Source organism: Bicyclus anynana, chromosome 20, assembly GCF_947172395.1.
Source record: "Bicyclus anynana chromosome 20, ilBicAnyn1.1, whole genome shotgun sequence".
Taxonomy (NCBI): Eukaryota; Metazoa; Arthropoda; class Insecta; order Lepidoptera; family Nymphalidae; genus Bicyclus; species Bicyclus anynana.
In genome coordinates, this window is record NC_069102.1 from 5,623,316 (window position 1) to 5,641,399 (window position 18,084).

General features: G+C 37.6%; 2 protein-coding genes across 2 annotated transcripts; both read left to right on the plus strand.

Moving 5' to 3' along the window:
- Positions 1-111: 111 nt before the first annotated feature.
- On the plus strand, positions 112-13,649 carry LOC112052748 (leukotriene A-4 hydrolase). The gene is made up of 11 exons (XM_024091939.2): positions 112-282; positions 1,841-1,905; positions 2,524-2,636; positions 3,836-3,978; positions 5,423-5,534; positions 6,200-6,420; positions 7,408-7,606; positions 9,996-10,217; positions 11,006-11,153; positions 12,108-12,285; positions 13,081-13,649. Exons 2-11 carry the CDS (start codon positions 1,845-1,847, stop codon positions 13,532-13,534), a joined length of 1,851 nt encoding a protein of 616 aa, XP_023947707.2. The 5' UTR covers positions 112-282; positions 1,841-1,844; the 3' UTR covers positions 13,535-13,649.
- A 2,052-nt stretch (positions 13,650-15,701) lies between these two features.
- Positions 15,702-17,714, plus strand: LOC112052751 (39S ribosomal protein L13, mitochondrial). The gene is made up of 3 exons (XM_024091947.2): positions 15,702-15,838; positions 15,972-16,250; positions 17,396-17,714. Exons 1-3 carry the CDS (start codon positions 15,815-15,817, stop codon positions 17,627-17,629), a joined length of 537 nt encoding a protein of 178 aa, XP_023947715.2. The 5' UTR covers positions 15,702-15,814; the 3' UTR covers positions 17,630-17,714.
- The last annotated feature ends 370 nt before the right edge of the window (positions 17,715-18,084 follow it).

Below are 18,084 nucleotides of genomic sequence, written 5' to 3' on the forward strand. Positions count from 1 at the left end.
GCAAATTGTTTCAATGGGGGCATTCCACAGATGGCGGTAATTTTGGTGCCACTTTTTTTGTATGAAGTTGGTATTCTTCTCCTGAGTAAATATGTTCCTTGGTCATGTCATTGGTAAAGTAGTCACGCGGCATTTTCGTTTACCTTTGCGTTATTCAATTTTTACAAGAAAACAAAGAGTATTTTCAATTGATAGTAGTAAGTTAAGTTGTGACTATTTCCTTCCTTTTACACCAGCAACAAATAAAGTGCCTTCGATAGAAATTAGAAATTTTTGCCTCAAGTAAGACTACAATATTATGAATTTACATTCAGTATCGAAAATTTTCATTGTTTATTTTTTGAACGGCTTGTAAACTATTTTTACAGAATGTTAATTGAATATTATGTGATTTTTAATTCAATAATTTTATATTTACTTTTTTTTTTTTATTCTTTACAAGTTAGCCCTTGATTACAATCTCACCTGGTGGTAAGTGATGATGCAGTCTCAGATCGAAGCATGAAAATCCACACGTCTTTTGGTTTCCACACAACATCATACTGGAACGCTAAATCGCTTGATGGTATGTCTTTGTGGATAGGGTCATAACTAGTGACGGTCGAAGCCTCCCACCAGCCAGACCTGGACCAATTAAGAAAATCTCTATCGGCCTAGCCGGGATTGAACCCAGGATTGACCTCTGTATTGTAAATCCACCACTCATACCACTGCACCACAGAGGCCGTCAAAGGAGTTATTTCTTTCATTGTGGAACAAAAGAGACTGGGACAACTCCATCTCCATTGGATGTTATTTTTATCTATTTCTCTTCAATTAGGGTCAATTTTCTCTTGGGTCAACAAAGTTCTGCATGTATGGGTGTGCATTGTTGTGAACAACAATGTTGTTCAACATGTCACATTAAATGTTGCTGGATAAGAGGCTTAAACATTTTGATTGATTTCAACATGATATGTCATATGACATATCATTAATCTGTTGTGACAGCCAATTTGTTTTCCAAATAACCCATTACTTTCATAGAAGTCAAATTTTTAGATTTATTAATTATCACTTATGAAATTATTTCTTCTATTAAATTTATTTCGCTTAATTTAGCAGTTTTGAATATTGGAATGGATTTAAAATAAAATCCTCTGTTTCCAACTGATTGGTTCTAAACTGACGGTGTGTGCTGTAAACCAGGAAACCACCATTTAATGTACTCATATGATGTTCTTCATACAGTATAAGCAATAAGCAGGCATACAAAATGCCAATATTACTGCTACTTTTATTATATTTAATAGTGAATCTAGCTTAACAAGAATAATGTTCTTTGTGTGAAATTTACAAATATTATTATATCTTGCTTTAAATCTATACTTATATTATAAATTATAAAGCTGAAGAGTTTGCTTGTTTGTTTGGTTGAACACACTAATCTCAAGAACTACTGGTCTGTTTTGAAAAATTCTTTCATAGTTAGATAGCTCGTTAACCCTGTGTTTTTAAGGGAACGGAAAACACGCGGGTGAAACCGCGCGGCGTCAGCTAGTACTACCCATGGGATTATAGGGATAAAATATTGCCTGTGACACTGATAAATAATCTGGCTTTCAGTGGTAAAAGATTTTTCAAAATTGGTTCAGTAACTTTACACACTTTACTGAATTCATAATATTATGAAATGATGCCAGCGAAGTCGCGCGCAAAAGCTAGTTATGATTAAGAGCAATAGCTATAAACTGCATGTCAGTCATGATCAATTTATTGTACTGAAAGGCCTTGTATTCTGATCAGCAATGTATAGTACTAGAGAGATATGTTTGTTAGTGATTGGTGTTATTTGTTTTAGCTCTATGAAACACAAGACAATGGGAGCTCTTAGCCCTTTGGATCCATCTTCATTTTCTAGACCAGGTACTAATTTATAATATAGTATTTTTTATTACTGTTTTTAATTTTCCCTGTGATTGATTCACTATTATATTACGTTCTTAAAATATTTTCTGAAAGTACCTGGACACATTTGTATCAATTCTATTTTTTTTAAAAGCTTGCGCCACACGGAAATGTTACCACGGCATAAGTATGTCTGTAATGTATGTAATGAGTGTGATAGCCCTCTGCCTCCGATTCCGGAGGTGTGGGTTCGAATCCACTCAGGAGCATGCAACTCCAACTTTTAGTTGTGTGCATTTTAAAGAATGTGTCTCAAACTGTGAAGGAAAAACATTGTGAAAAAACCTGCATACCTAAGAATTTTCTTAATTCTCTATGTGTGTGAAGCTGCCAGTCTGCATTGGGTCAGTTTGGTGGCTTAACCCTCATTCTGAGAGGAGACTCGAGCTTGGCAGTGAGCCGAATATGGGTTGATAATGATTAAGCATGTCCCCTGGGAATAAATTTGTTATTAGTAGTTGTAGAGCTCCATATTACAGAGCTTGTATGCTTAGCTTGTTAGCTTATTATAAAGTACATGTGGTATTGGTAATTCTGTAAGTAAATATATACAGCTTTAAAATGTATTTATTACAGAACTCTGTTTAATAAAGCATATACAACTTACATATGATGTGGACTTTGAAAACAAAATATTACATGGGACTGCTTTGTATAATATACAAGTTATAGACTTTATGGATGATTTGGTAAGTGTTACTACTTTTACTTAGTTACTTACATAACCCCATGAGCAGGCAAAATACCATTACCTATATGCAATGTACTAGCAGACCCGGTCAAGCTTTGCTTTGACTCACTCCCTACTCCTATCATATTCTACTCCCACCCTACACCTACCTTAACCTTACCCAAGCTACCAGAGCTACCTAACCCTACCCCTACCCTACCCTACACCTACCCTACCCATACCCTACCCATACCCTACCCTTATCCAACCTGTACTTTGCCCCTACCCTACCCCAAACCTACCCTGTCCTTACTCTACCTCTACCTTAAGTATCCTATGTCCATCTCTTGGCTCTAAGCTATCTCCCCACCAATTTTCAGCCAAATCAGTTTATCCATTAAAAAACTATACTGTAAAAAAAATACTGGGACCCTGGACCTCATGTAAGATCTTAGTCGAAACTAAGCAATCACTAGACCAACCAGGCAATTTAAAATTAATCCCTATTGTATTGAGTAGTTATCTTATTATTTTATCAGCAGTTGGCATTTGACATATTTGACGTGGATATCTCGATAGTAGTCGGTACTTTACCTATTGCAGATAAAGTTGATAATATATTTCGTATTATGTTATTATAAAGTATGCCTCAATAGCTCGACGGTTAAGTCGGATCCAAAGGACGGGAGGTCCAGGGTTCGTTTCCTGTCCGTTAGGCTTATATTGTTTGTTTAGTTTGAGGGCAATGGGGCAGTGACGTGCACAAGGTTTTAAACTAGGGTATGCGCTATACGCACAGATTACAGAAAATTTTCGGAGTAGGCATTTTGCATCTATGAAGTGCCCGCCACTGCAAAGGGATTAAATGAGATGGATGATTAATATGTTTTTTTTTAATTATTAAATGTGGTCACGCAAATTTTTGCCTTATTTATCTCATAACTTCACTATAAAATATCTTAATATATATATTTTTTTGTTAATTTAAGAAGTCTAATGTCTAAGGCGTACCCTTTTGAATGTTTACACTAAACTTTTGGTACCTATATAGAATCGATTTTTCCTGATTCGATCATGTAGAAAACTTTGGGAGTATTTCTAACATAACTCGCTCCATCACCCACTGAGAGACTTTGAGCTTTCTAATAAGGTCCATAGTTAGCGACATGAAATATGATTACGTGTATATATTTACGTGTATTTTGTTATTTGTTTTAGATATTAGACACCAGTGAGTTAACCATAGAGTCAGCGGAGCTTGACGATGGTACCCAATTAAAGTTTAAATTAGGCGAATTTATACCAAACTTAGGTTCCAAGTTATCAGTACGTCTGCCGACGTCTGTTGCGCCAGAGAAAGAGTAAGTTATAATCAGTGTGTTTAAGAATATGGGGCCTTAATACGGAAAATATGGGCCATGAATAAGGAGAGGGCTCCTTGCCCGAACAGTGAGCCTAGCACGCGACCAATGACATATTTCGTGAAGAGAAATAGGCTAAACTTGACCCCATCTTTTTCATCCCAACTCAATGAAAGTGTAAGCGGTATTTCCGGTTTCGCCGCTTATTGGCTGACATTTGTCTATTTCTCTGCACTAATATCTAGTTGGTCACATGTTAGGCATACAGGTCCTCGCGGGGAATTATTTTTCCTCTGTCTTGGTATCCAGCCACTTGTAGAATCTTACGGGCCTGACTTACACTCGACTAGTGGAATGGGAAATAACGAGGGAAGGGGGAAGAGATGTGGTGTGGTTACTCGTCCAGCCGCATTTCATGCTCTTCATCCTGCCAATCGCTTCCTATTTGTCTTTTTCGCTTCTCTATTTATAAATACTGTCCTGTTTCAACGTAGTTAAATATCTTTGGCTAATACACTAAAACTCTACAGTGTATATTGTCTTACTGTATCACAGCATATTCCAAGGTATAAATAGTAGGGGTACGATAGGGTAGGGGTAGAGAAGAAGTAAGTGCATATAAGTTAAAGCGAATCTAGACCGGTTCTGCTAGTATTATTAAAACGCTAACCTAAATAAACTGTCAAATTCAGCGTTTCCAATTCCTTTTAAAGTTTCGATCCCTTTCTCGGGCTGTCTAAAAAAGAGTGCGAAAAATTGATGAAAGACGACCCCGCCGAGAAAGTTCCCATGACGTTCAACGGATTCGCGTACAAGCCGCGTACGCCTTGCTTCTATAACTACGACGTGGAGGAGTCGTCTTGCGAACGACTAGAACCGTTCGACGAAAGGTGCACCCAGTGGAAGATGGTACAAAAGAGTCCGTCGGAGTATTTTTTGAAAAACAATATGTGAGATGATTCATTCTCCCGTTTATTAGAAAGAAGTTCTTTAGAGTGAACTGGCAGAAATCGTCGTGATATAAAGTACTAGGGTAGCAGAGAATATTAGGAGTTCGAGGTAGACGGAGTATCTGTTTATGTCTATGGAGGTAGATTTATACTCTCACTATATTTTTTTTTTACGAAAAGTACCAGGTTAACATGTGCTCGAAAGAAACTTCAATGTCTCAAGTGAGGCTGGGTTTACAAGACATTGTTTTTTTTTGTTATCATTAAACCACGGGGGTTTTCTGACCACACAGTTTTTTAAAAACAGGGTTGTTATCTTCAGACTTTATGATATTTTTCCGTTTGTTGGAAGTCCTTTGTGTAGAAAAAAGTCTTTTTAAAAAAAAAGACGTTTATTAATTGTCACCAATATGGTAGCCATTAGTTTTGGTTATGCTTTGACACGTCGGTCGGTCAATTATCTTTTTCAACAATACTGTATTTTTATGTTCTAGGTTTGGGTTAAAGATCAAGTTCAAAACTGCGCCTACCGCTACTGGGTTGCAATGGTTAGCACCAAATCAGACCGCTGGGAAGGAACACCCGTATCTGTTCAGTCAATGTCAGGTAATTTTTGTTATATATGGTTTGCGTCTACACTAACAATACTTGTAGGAAGATTTTTTGTTTGTTTGTAGCGTATAGGTTCCGGAAAGTATTGGACCAATTTTAAATGTTCTTTCACCAATGGTAAGATACAATAATGGGAATGACATATGTATATTTTGTCCCCACATTCCCATGGGAACGAGAACGTCCCGATTGAAATTGCTGGTTTCTGCTAGTAGAAGGATTGCGATTATGCTTGTTACTTGCTAATTAATGGACTAAGAGACTGCAATAACCAGACATAGGTGTCTCATTGACAAACTTTTAGCATTTCACTTACAAAAATTGTTTGTCTCATTATAGCAAGCTATATAGAGAGCCGTGATAATTCAGTGGATATGACGTTTATTGACACGTGATATGTAATTACATATCACGTGTCAATAAACGTTAAAAATAAGGAAAACATCGTGAGGAAACCTGCACACCAGAGAATTTTCTTCTTTGGTGGCTCTGGTGGCTCTGTGTGAAGTCTGCCAATCCGCATTGGGTCAGCGTGGTGGTTAGGCCAATAGTCCATCAGTGAGCTCAGCAGTAAGCCGAATATTGGTTGATAAAGATAAATTATGATAGCAAGCTCTCGTTCGATAGTAATTTTACTCATAAAGAAACATCTTTTTCAGCCCATCCACGCGCGTTCTATCCTCCCGTGCCAAGACACGCCGGGCGTCAAATTCACGTACAACGCCACCGTCACCGCCCCCAAACACTTCACCGTGTTGATGAGCGCGCTGCGAACAGATGTAGAAGACGACCAGACCTGGTTCAGCCAACCCGTGCCCATCCCCTCCTACCTGCTGGCCATTGCTGTGGGGGTGCTGCAGAGCAAGAAACTAGGATATCGGTAGGTTCACTTACAACACCATCGTCACTGACAAAACACTTCACCGTGTTGATGAGCGGCGAGCGCGCTGCGAACATAGGGAGAAGACGACCAAGTGTCTTCTCTTCCCTTATAGTATAGCTGGCCATCACTGTGAGGCCACATCGTTTTTTTTTTTTGTTTTTTATTCTTTACAAGCTAGCCCTTGACTACAATCTCACCTGATGGTAAGTGATGATGCAGTCCAAGTTGGAAGCGGACTAACTTGTTAGGAGGAGGATGAAAAACCATACCCCTTTTCGGTTTCCACACGACATTGTACCGGAACGCTAAATCGCTTGGCGGTACGTCTTTGTCGGTAGGGTGGTAACTAGCCACGGCCGAAGCCTCCCACCAGCTAGACCTGGACCAATTAAGAAAATCTCAATCGGCCCAGCTGGGGATCGAACCCAGGACCTCCGTTTTGTAAATCCACCGCGCATACCACTGCGCCACGGAGGCCGTCAAAACGTCGTTACAAAGAATGAACCTGGGATATAGATAAAGAGACTGGTTCGGAAACTTTTCTCTATTCAAGAAGAAAAAAATCCTTTTTAGAGCGATGCTTAAATACGGTGCGTTACGTTTTGTCTTCGCAGCGTCGACGTCGTGTTATTGCAACGCAGATGTGGGATGCAATGATACATTGCAACGACGCGACGCAAGCAATAATAAGGCATCGCCGTTAGCCGAAAGTACCCTGTAGACAATGGCGTCCACGAAGTTTTTGACTATGATAAGCACGTAAAAATTGGAAAATTCCTTGTCCAACTACGAGTATGTATTGTGTGTTTCAGAAAAGGTTTGTATTGTCCTTAAGGTGACACTGTCTGTTATTCAGTATGCAATATGTACTACTAAAATAGTACAGTAATATGTACCTACTATCACGCACAACGGCCAAACACATGGCTAAGTGCGGAAACGGCCCAGAAGAAAGAAGAAAGAAGATGTACCTACTATTTTCAGATCAACCGTATGGGCGGAAAAAGAGAACATAGAAAGCGCAGCATCAGAGTTTGAGGATACGGAGAGGTATCTGCAGGCGGCCGAGCAGCTGTGCGGCCCCTACCAGTGGAAGCAGTACGACTTGCTGGTGCTGCCGCCCTCCTTCCCGTACGGGGGCATGGAGAACCCTTGCTTGACCTTCGTGACTCCCACACTACTGGTGAGTGAACTGTGAGGATACGGAGAGGTATCTGTAGGGGGCCAAGCAGCTGTGCGGCCCCTACCAGTGGAAGCAGTACGACTTGCTGGTGCTGCCGCCCTCCTTCCCGTACGGGGGCATGGAGAACCCTTGCTTGACCTTCGTGACTCCCACACTACTGGTGAGTGAACTGTGAGGATACGGAGAGGTATCTGTAGGGAGCCGAGCAGCTGTGCGGCCCCTACCAGTGGAAGCAGTACGACTTGCTGGTGCTGCCGCCCTCCTTCCCGTACGGGGGCATGGAGAACCCTTGCTTGACCTTCGTGACTCCCACACTACTGGTGAGTGAACTGTGAGGATACGGAGAGGTATCTGTAGGGGGCCGAGCAGCTGTGCGGCCCCTACCAGTGGAAGCAGTACGACTTGCTGGTGCTGCCGCCCTCCTTCCCGTACGGGGGCATGGAGAACCCTTGCTTGACCTTCGTGACTCCCACACTACTGGTGAGTGAACTGTGAGGATACGGAGAGGTATCTGTAGGGGGCCGAGCAGCTGTGCGGCCCCTACCAGTGGAAGCAGTACGACTTGCTGGTGCTGCCGCCCTCCTTCCCGTACGGGGGCATGGAGAACCCTTGCTTGACCTTCGTGACTCCCACACTAATGGTGAGTGAACTGTGAGGATACGGAGAGGTATCTGTAGGGGGCCGAGCAGCTGTGCGGCCCCTACCAGTGGAAGCAGTACGACTTGCTGGTGCTGCCGCCCTCCTTCCCGTACGGGGGCATGGAGAACCCTTGCTTGACCTTCGTGACTCCCACACTACTGGTGAGTAAATTGCGCCTTAAATAATCGCCATACCTGTTCGTTCCCATAGGAATATGGCGATAAAAGTAGCCTGTGAAATTCACGGACCAAACCTTCCCCCCCCCCCCATATACGCCTATGAAGTCAAGAGTCAATAGGCATTTTCTAGGCAAGCGCGTTCCACCATAGGCTTCATTTCATTTCAAATGAAAAAGACTTGAAGTAAGTTGAAGTTAGTAAGTAAGCCAGGACTCGATCTCAAAACCTCATTTTCCGAAACCATATACACTAACTACTAGGCCGACGAGGTAGTTGTTTTAAATTATTTACTGTTCAAAGGTTTATTTTTACTCATTTATTCAATAACAGTTGTATGTAACTAAATTATTTATGTTCCATTGTTAGTATGCAACATTAATTTTCTATTGTAGTGCATGTTTTTAATATTTTGTATAGGAAGTTTCTTTACATGAATATATTTTTAAATATATTTTTTAATGAAATCTACAATTTCACTAGCAGTAGTTAGTTATTCAACACATATGTGTTAAAGTTTTCTACACAATATAATACTGGAATGTCTTAACGCTTGGCATTATGTCTTTGCTAATAGAGTGATCCCTACAGTCAAAGCTACAAAAGACAAAATCTAGATCAATTAAAAAATATAATTTCCTCAATTGGAAGATTTAGAATCTTCCAGTTAGAAAGTTATATATATTATATAAATTATAATACATCTATATGAACTAGTGGACATACGCGTCCAGTTAGACCCTTCATAATTTCTGTCTTTAAGTTTGGTTCTAATAGTAATGAGAGGTTTTATTCTGGTGCATTCCAATATTTTGGGACCCCAACGTCATTGGCTCTTTGTACTATGTGCCCCGCCTTTGCTTATTTGTCATTGAAAGGCTTTTAAATAGAAAAAAGTCAGTCTACACGGACGATAATAATTTTTTAAAAAAACATCGATGAAAAATTGCTTACTTTTAAGAATTTAATTGAATTATTATCATTGAACTATCTATATTCTATAATACAAAGAGGAAGATAATAGAAAACTTTACGATTTTTCCATAAATTAACTAGATGTGTCAGCTCTCGTTTCCATGCTAGGCACAGGCAAAATGTGACACTTTTTCGTGCGTGCCGCCGGTGTTCAACGATTTATAAGACGCTATCAAGTCAATAATATGAAAAAAAAAATCATAATTCATTTATTTCAAGTAGGCTCAATTTACAAGCACTTTTGACACGTCAGTTGACTATTTGTAAAGATTCTACCACCGGTTCGGAAGGCAGGTTCTGCTGAGAAGATACCGGCAAGAAACTCAACAGTTGCTCTTTTGAAATGAAAAAGTCATACAGTATTATAATTTACAATTGATAACAATTACAATTTCTTATAGTTTTACTTCCTGTGTGAAGGTGGAAGCTGATCCTATGGCCTCCAAGCACTTTTATCGTTAAGGAACTCATCAATAGTGTAGTAACCTCGACTAAGTAAATATTTTTTAACACATTGCTTAAAGTTGTGCATTGGCAAGTCCATCACAGTCTTGGGGATCTTGTTATAATAAACATGAAAGAATATACAATAATTTCAGGCCGGAGATAAAAGCCTAGCAGATGTCATAGTGCATGAAATAATGCACAGTTGGACTGGGAACCTTGTGACTAACAGAAACTTTGAGCACTTCTGGCTCAATGAAGGCTTCACCGTGTTCCTAGAGAGGAAAGTGGGGGCTTCGCTCCAACAAGACCCAGAAACGGCTATACAAGCCAGAGATTTCAGCAGTTTACTCGGGATGCAAGAACTTGAAGAGACTGTAAGTATCAAAATTTTTTTAACCCGCTTATATTAGCTTCACTTGTAACTACTTGTAAGAAAGTTAAATCTTGGAATCTTAATTTGACCTACTTCCCGGTCTTCGAATAGGATGAAATTTTGCACACGCTCTGTTCTGAGTTCTGATGACAATACATGACTAGCTAAGAAATGTTATTACAAATCCAATATGACGGCCTCCCCGAGACGGTTGACTGGCTGTTTGAAATTCACCCCCATGATATGGACATCAAATGAAAGTGTTTGCTGTCAGGAATACGAAAAAATAGTCACGTGACTTAAATCCAATTACATCAAATATCACAAATAACAAAGATATTAATTGATAATGAAACACAACTAAAACTCACGTGATATAAGGTCGAAGTATGCCCGATTGGTTTCGGACCCATTCGGGGCCCTTAGTCATGAGTTGGTTTATGCAACGCGGCACGATTTCTAAAAACGAAGATATTTGTAATTTTGTTAATTTTGTGTTGTTGTTTGAGCACCCATACAAGTCTTAACATTCTTACGAATCGACGACGTCATCCTTTCGTGCTATTTTGTATGGGGCGAATTTTAGGGATCCGTGGTAGCGCCGCAAATCTGACCCTTTAAATCCCTGTAGCTCCGAAAGTAATGATCGCAGATACCCTGTTATTTTACAAAGTGGCTTTACTTTTAGCATACACCTAATTTTTATAAATTACAATTAAAAAAAACTGTCATCATCCCTATTATTTTTAACTTATTAATACATTCATTAAATTAGTCTTTATATTCCAGATACATAATGAGCTGGGTGACAATAGTCCTTTCACACAGTTGGTAATTAATTTGGAGGGTCACTCTCCAGACGATGCCTTTTCACGGGTCCCATATGAGAAAGGGTCACTGTTCTTACGTTACCTTGAAGATCTTGTAGGAGGTCCGGGTAAGTATGAACTATACTATAGCCCTACTCGATGTGTACTGTTTACCAACAAATAAATTAAAATGAGGGTATAATCGCTATTATGACCAATGATATTAAATACTGTTAGATGTTACTAGTGTTTAAAAAATGAGGCGCTCAAAAGAGGAAATTTATAGTCAACTCAATTAGTTGTGGTCAACAACGAACGTTATTTAAACAAATAATACCTAAATATCGTCTACAAGGTCGAGTTGTGTGTTCAGGAAGTGTTGTGTTGTAAAAACTATCTATATAATATATAAAAAAAAGTCGTGTTAGTTACTCCATTTATAACTCAAGAACGGCTGAACCGATTTAGCTGAAAATTGGCAGGGAGGTAATTTAGAGCTAGGAGAAGGACATAGGATACTTTTTTTTTATACTTTTCGGGTAGGGTAGGGGTAGGGTAGAGGTAGTTGAAAGTTTACATCAAGTTTCACGCGGACGAAGTCGCGGGCGTCCGCTAGTATATATATATAATGGGATTAAAGACAAAATTCTGCATGTGTGCGCTCAGTGTTGCAGTCATTGATCTTTTATTATAAAATGACGCACAATAATGTAAAAATACTTCACTTAAAAATTGACCAATTTTGCTTTGACAGTTTTAGAATTATTGTTAAAGAAAATTATACCTAAAGGCCTTTAAATATTGCCCAATATTCAATAAAATCCCAAATTCAGAGCAAATACAACCTTAAGGATTGAGTTTAAGGTTGAATTTGCAAATGCGACTACTTGAATTGAGTGCCAAGAAGTTGTGTTTGGCACTCATTGAGTGAGGACGTTTTTTGGTCGCTGATTGTGCATCCACTTTTTAATAGGAGATTGATGGATGCAGCCTGTTATTCGGATCACTTTTTGCTTTGATTTTGTAGGTAATCAATCTATAGTATAAAATTATTATTGATTATTTATACATTATAATTACAGTTGTGTTTGATGACTTCATAAAGGCATATATCAAGAAGTTCCAAAGGCAATCCTTAGACACGTATCAGTTCAGAGATTTCTTTTTGGAGTATTTCAAGGGAAATGAGAAGATATCAAACATAGACTGGGACACATGGCTGTTTAAGACTGGACTACCTGATCTGTACTTCTGTGACAGGTAAGAAAAACATACCCATACCTTACAGAGTTTTGTTAAAAATCGTAAATAAAAACTAAGACCAATTATAGAAAGACCAGTATCGCACAGAAAATCACGAACATCTGTCATTTTCATACATGAAAATGAACATAGATTTGGTATATACTATCTAAACTAGAAGTTATTGTCGGTTTATTACACCATTCAACTACACAAAAAGGTATTTTTACGGAGCTATTTAACCGACGAACACGATTACAACTATCGAGCACGAGTCTTCTCACAGGATAGATTGTACTTATATTGTGTATAAAATATAATAATTACATGTATGTCAGTCTGTTAACTAAGGAGCAAAAAGCATGTTTCATGTGAAATTGTGGGCATAGTTGTTATTTCAAGATATAAAAGGATAGAAAAAGTTAAAATTATCAGACCTTGCAGGCGAAGTGGTTGATATTTTTGACGACCTCAGTGACGCAGTGGTATACGCGATGGATTTACAAGACGGAGGTCCTGGGTTCGATCCCCGGCTTGAGGTTTTCTTAATTGGTCCAGGTCTGGCTGGTGGGAGGCTTCGGCCGTGGCTACTTACCACCCTACAGATAAAGACGTACCACCCAGCAATTTAGCGTTCTGGTACAATGTTGTGTAGAAACCATAAGGGGTGTGGATTTTCATCTTCCTGCTAACAAGCTAACCCGCTTCCATCTTAGATTGCATCATCACTTACCATCAGGTGAGATTGTAGGGCTAACTTGTAAAGAATAAAAAAAAGAAAATAATTTAATTTATATCCATTGTTTTTTGTAGTTTTGACAGAACATTGTCGGATGCGGTGAAAAAAGCTGTTGATATGGTGAAAGATGAAGAATGTTCAAAGCTGACTTACTCCGATGTAAGTCGTTTCACACCACAACAATTGATATACCTCCTCCAATCACTGATCGAAGAGGATCCATCGTCATTGACATTGCAAAGACTCCGGGACATGGGAGAAACATACAGAATACATGGCAATCCAAACAGCGAAATCCTATTCAGATGGCTCAGGTTGTGTATACGAAAGAAAGATCAAGGTAAATTGGACGAGGCGTTGGAATTCGTGAATAACCAAGGCCGTATGAAATTCGTGAGACCACTGTACAGAGACCTCTATGCCTGGGAGGAGGTCAGGGAGAGGGTTATTAAAAACTTTTTGGAAAATGAACCATATATGATGCACGTATCCGCTTACATGTTGAGGAAGGACTTGCGTCTCGAATAAATGAATTTTGTATACTTTTTTCTTTATTCCACAGTTATTTTGTTTTATATAAATAAAATGTATTATACTTATTAACAAGATTTCATGCACATGTAAATAAATAAAAAAATTGTAATGTTGCTTTTTACTTCCTTAAGTTTTCCTTTATCCTCTTGAGTTATAAATTTTTAATCAGCCGATTTTAACAGCAGTAGCCTGGATGGATGCTACGCAGTGGCGTGCACAAGGCTTTTATCTGGGGTAGGCATTATACAAACTGGAGCATTGTAGAAAATCTAAAATGGGGATGATGACTAGGTTTAAATATATTGATTTTTATGATACATTCGGGTAAATAGGGTCAATGTTAACTAATTTATACATAAAAAGCAAAGATTGTCTGGATATTTGCAAAATAAATGAGATTATAAAATTTTAAAAACTATTAAAAATATTTTATCGTAATTAGATGAAAATTCATACAGTTTTAGCTTCCTTACATTAAATGTGACTTTTTTAATAAATGAACTATAAACATAAACGCACAAATAACAAAGATATTAGTAATTTTGTTTGAACGCGCATACAAATCTAACGATCATTACATTGCCTATGACGTCATTATTTCGATTCATTTTGTATGGGGCGTTTTTCAGGGATCCGCGGTAGCGCCGCAAATCTGACTCTTTAAATCCCTGTAGCTCCGAAAGTAATGATCGCAGATACCCTGTTCCTTTTACAAAATTGCTTTACTATTAGCATACTCTTAATTTATATACAATTTAAAAAACTGTCATCATCCCTATTCCTTATAAGGAACTCTTCTTATAAACACAGGTTAGTATTGTTATCCGGGTAGGCAGTGCATTTTTGCAGGTATGGACTACACGCCACTGATGCCACAAGATATTTCGGGAAGAGAGCGGTGCTTTGAAAATAAAGCTCTTTTTTGTTCAGTCACAAGAAAGTATTTTCGATTCTGCCGCTATTGGTCGACCATAATGTCTTTCTCTTTGCAAGATTTTAATGTTGACGCATGATCAGGCTTTGTTCCCCAGAGGAAATCCCACAGATGTGGATCCCACCACGCTGCTTTAATGTGGGATGGCGGGTGGAGGGTGATAAAGATATAATATTCTTTAACGACCACTGTCAAGTTAATGATGATAAACCGTTAATCAGAAACCATAGAGTACATTGAATATAGGGTATAGAGTCCTCAGATGCCATCTCAGCTTAGCGCCATCATATGAGCAGATAGAGAACTACACCAATTATAATATATACCCATAAGTATAAAATGAGCGTCGAATTACGTATATATACCTATATCCATAGAGATATAAACATAATGTTTACCTACTAGTATTAACTGTTCTTTAATTCTATTATTTTATTTAGGAATTCGGATACAAATAATAAAAACACAAATGGGATACATATAATTATTTATTGTTTCTCCTTTTGTGAACATAAACAACTCCATCTCTTTGAATACAGTCATCTTCGTCAAAACCTTTAGTAGTACCGCTTAACAATATATTTGTTGACTTACACCAATTAAATGTAAAAAATCTGCACGAAAAAATAAAAAAAGAACTCTACTAAATCTCAAGACAAGACATATATAACAGAGTTCTCGGAATCCAAAGTAAAGCACAGGTCGAAACGATTTATAACAGTCACCAAAATCCATAAAAAAAGCCAGGTCGACGGGAAAGATCAACGCAAAAAAACACCATGAAGAAAGCAGAAGAAATAAAACCGTTTCGTCTACAAAATTAAACAAAATGTCACAAGCCGCACAAGGTTATATTTTTTTTTTAATACCTGGCTTAAGATTACCTCAGAATCCTGCTGGTCAAAGTGCCTTAAAGCGCCATCTATTGAGCAAATAGGGAATTAATGAGGCATATGCAATTTGTACTGAGGTCGTAATGTACAGACTGATTACACCCTGTCAGAAACTTTCCAGACCCTGGTTGAGAATTTTTACTGAACTTCATTTTAATAAGTATATTAATAAAATGAAGTTCCAGTATTACAAACCATGACCCACGAGATCGTGAGACGGTAATCCAATAAATCTAGATTAAAATTTTATAACCGTAAAAGCTTTCCTACTACATGACTACATGATTATTGTTTCAAAAGGACTAGAACTCCGAAAATAATGTTAGATAATAAAAAAAAAACCTATTGTTATGACATCTGTGATTTTGACGTATAACCTCACTTTTATTATTCGTGTATCAATTATTCAAAAAATAGTTCCTGCTGTTTTTACCTCCTCATTTTAATATGTCCGCAGCAAAGCGTGTCCAGGTAAATAAATAGTGTAATTAATCATTTTTGGATGCACTATTAAGTCTTTATTACCCATGTAAAACTTATTGTAGGTTCTTACAATTTCATGGTAAATAAATTTTGTCAATTAGTTATAAATGTGAATTTTCAGCAATGGGCAACGTTCGCGCGTACTTGGCACATATTTGACTGCAAGTGGCAGGATCCGTATCTATCTGCGAATGTTATAAAAAAGTATTTAATGGGGATGCACAAACCTATATACCACCCAATGAATGATTGCGGCGACGTGGTGGTTTGCATCAACAGTAGAGATATAGCTCTCCGTGGTGATGATTGGCGTCAGCGCGCTTACTTCCATCACACTGGGTACCCTGGCGGTGCATCCTGGACCTTAGCTTGGGAGGTTCACAACAAAGATCCAACTATGGTTAGTACTTGTGTCCTATATTCTTTGTAATGACTTAATTATACTATTATAGTACCTCTAATATAATAGTAGTAAGTCATTCAACACCCCGGTTATGAACCTTAATAGACTTATCACACTGTTCCTATGAAGGTTGGCAGATATTTAATTTTTACTATGTAGTGAATACTATTAGAGTGTTAGGAAGAATTAAAGGAGCCAACAGATTTGTTGTGGCCAACTATTTAACTGCTCTTACATACTCCTGACATAGGCATATAAATAATCATAGTTATGCCAATGACTCCAAACTGCTATTTAGAGATTATTGGATAAAAGAAAACCTCAATACTCCATAGCCTGAACTACGACTTGAGTACATATTAGTAGCCATACAAATTATTCACCACTAGGACGCCTACTGGATAAACTAGACAGTTATAGTATGCACAAACAAAAAAAACTTACAAGTTACACTATACACATTACATATGAGAGCTCACTTAGAACATGTTGCTCTGCGTAAGCTGCATAGTGTACAAAAACATACATACAGCCGAACGTAGAACCTCCTCCTTTTTGGAAGTCGGTTAAAAATATAAATACAAATGAATAGCTTTGCAACTTTTTCTTGTACTTGAGGCTTATTAATCAATGTTAGTTGCCAAACTCCCGACCCGGCACTCACAGAGAATCCATGTAATGCTAAGATATTTTATCTCCACACATTTCTGAAATAAATGGTCTTGACAGATAGTGATCATAACAAAGTGACCTTATAAAAGTTTAATATTTCCCTTGTGAGGTATGGAATCCAGAAAAACAATTTTATTACTATACTATGAGATGCTCCTGTGTTTTTTCATTTGTATAGTTCTTGTTAATAATTATTATGTTTGAGAATAATATATATTTTACTCCATATAATATATGCATATTCATTTGATATAGTTGCTCTTCAGCTCTTCAAGAGGTCCCTGTGTCATATTGACCTCTTCTTCTGATGTATTGTGATCATTAATCATTAGATTTCCCCTTAAATAGTGGTTACCACCAGGTACAGCAGCAGTTTGCATATAGACTTTCTTATGCATTCAGTGAAAAGTTGTTTCATAATTTAGAATAACGTAGAGAGAGTTCAGTTTTATTTATTTGTATTATTTCAGATAATTAAGAAGGCAGTGTACAGATCAATGAAAGGTAATCTACAAAGACGTCACACTATGCAGAGGATGTTAATTTATCCAGGAGAAGAGGTCCCAGAAGATATTATGCAGAATGTTACAAATCAAATACGACAACTGCGTCCAGTACCCACTAGGCTTGACCATATTCCTGAAGATGAAGTCAAAAAGTACCCTAAAGTTATGGAATACCCAGAAGATTATGTGCTTAAATGAATTATTGTTTTCAAAATTAGAGTTAAGTTAGTATGTACAATACAGTAATAGAAGATTTTATGAATAAATTAGCTTTAAATTATAATTGATTTTTTATTATAATTTAGTTTAATCTATGATGGTTAATGACTATGTTATTGCCTAATTGTAACTGAATTGGTTTTTAAATTGATGAAACATTTATAACAATAGAAGTAATTATTTTTAATTACATTTATATTTTATTTACCTACAACATTTACTTAAAAACTTCTTCTATAATAGTATTACAAATAGAAAGTTTGTGGTATTGTAGGGTTATCTCAGGATCCACTAAAGTAATTTTAAAAATTGTTTAAACACTAGAAAACTACATTAATTGTGGGTTTCATAGGCTATATTTTGTGTTCTTCCTGTTCCTGTGATCTTACAGTAACGGGAACTATGCGGGTGAAACTTGTAGTGAATTCTGAAAA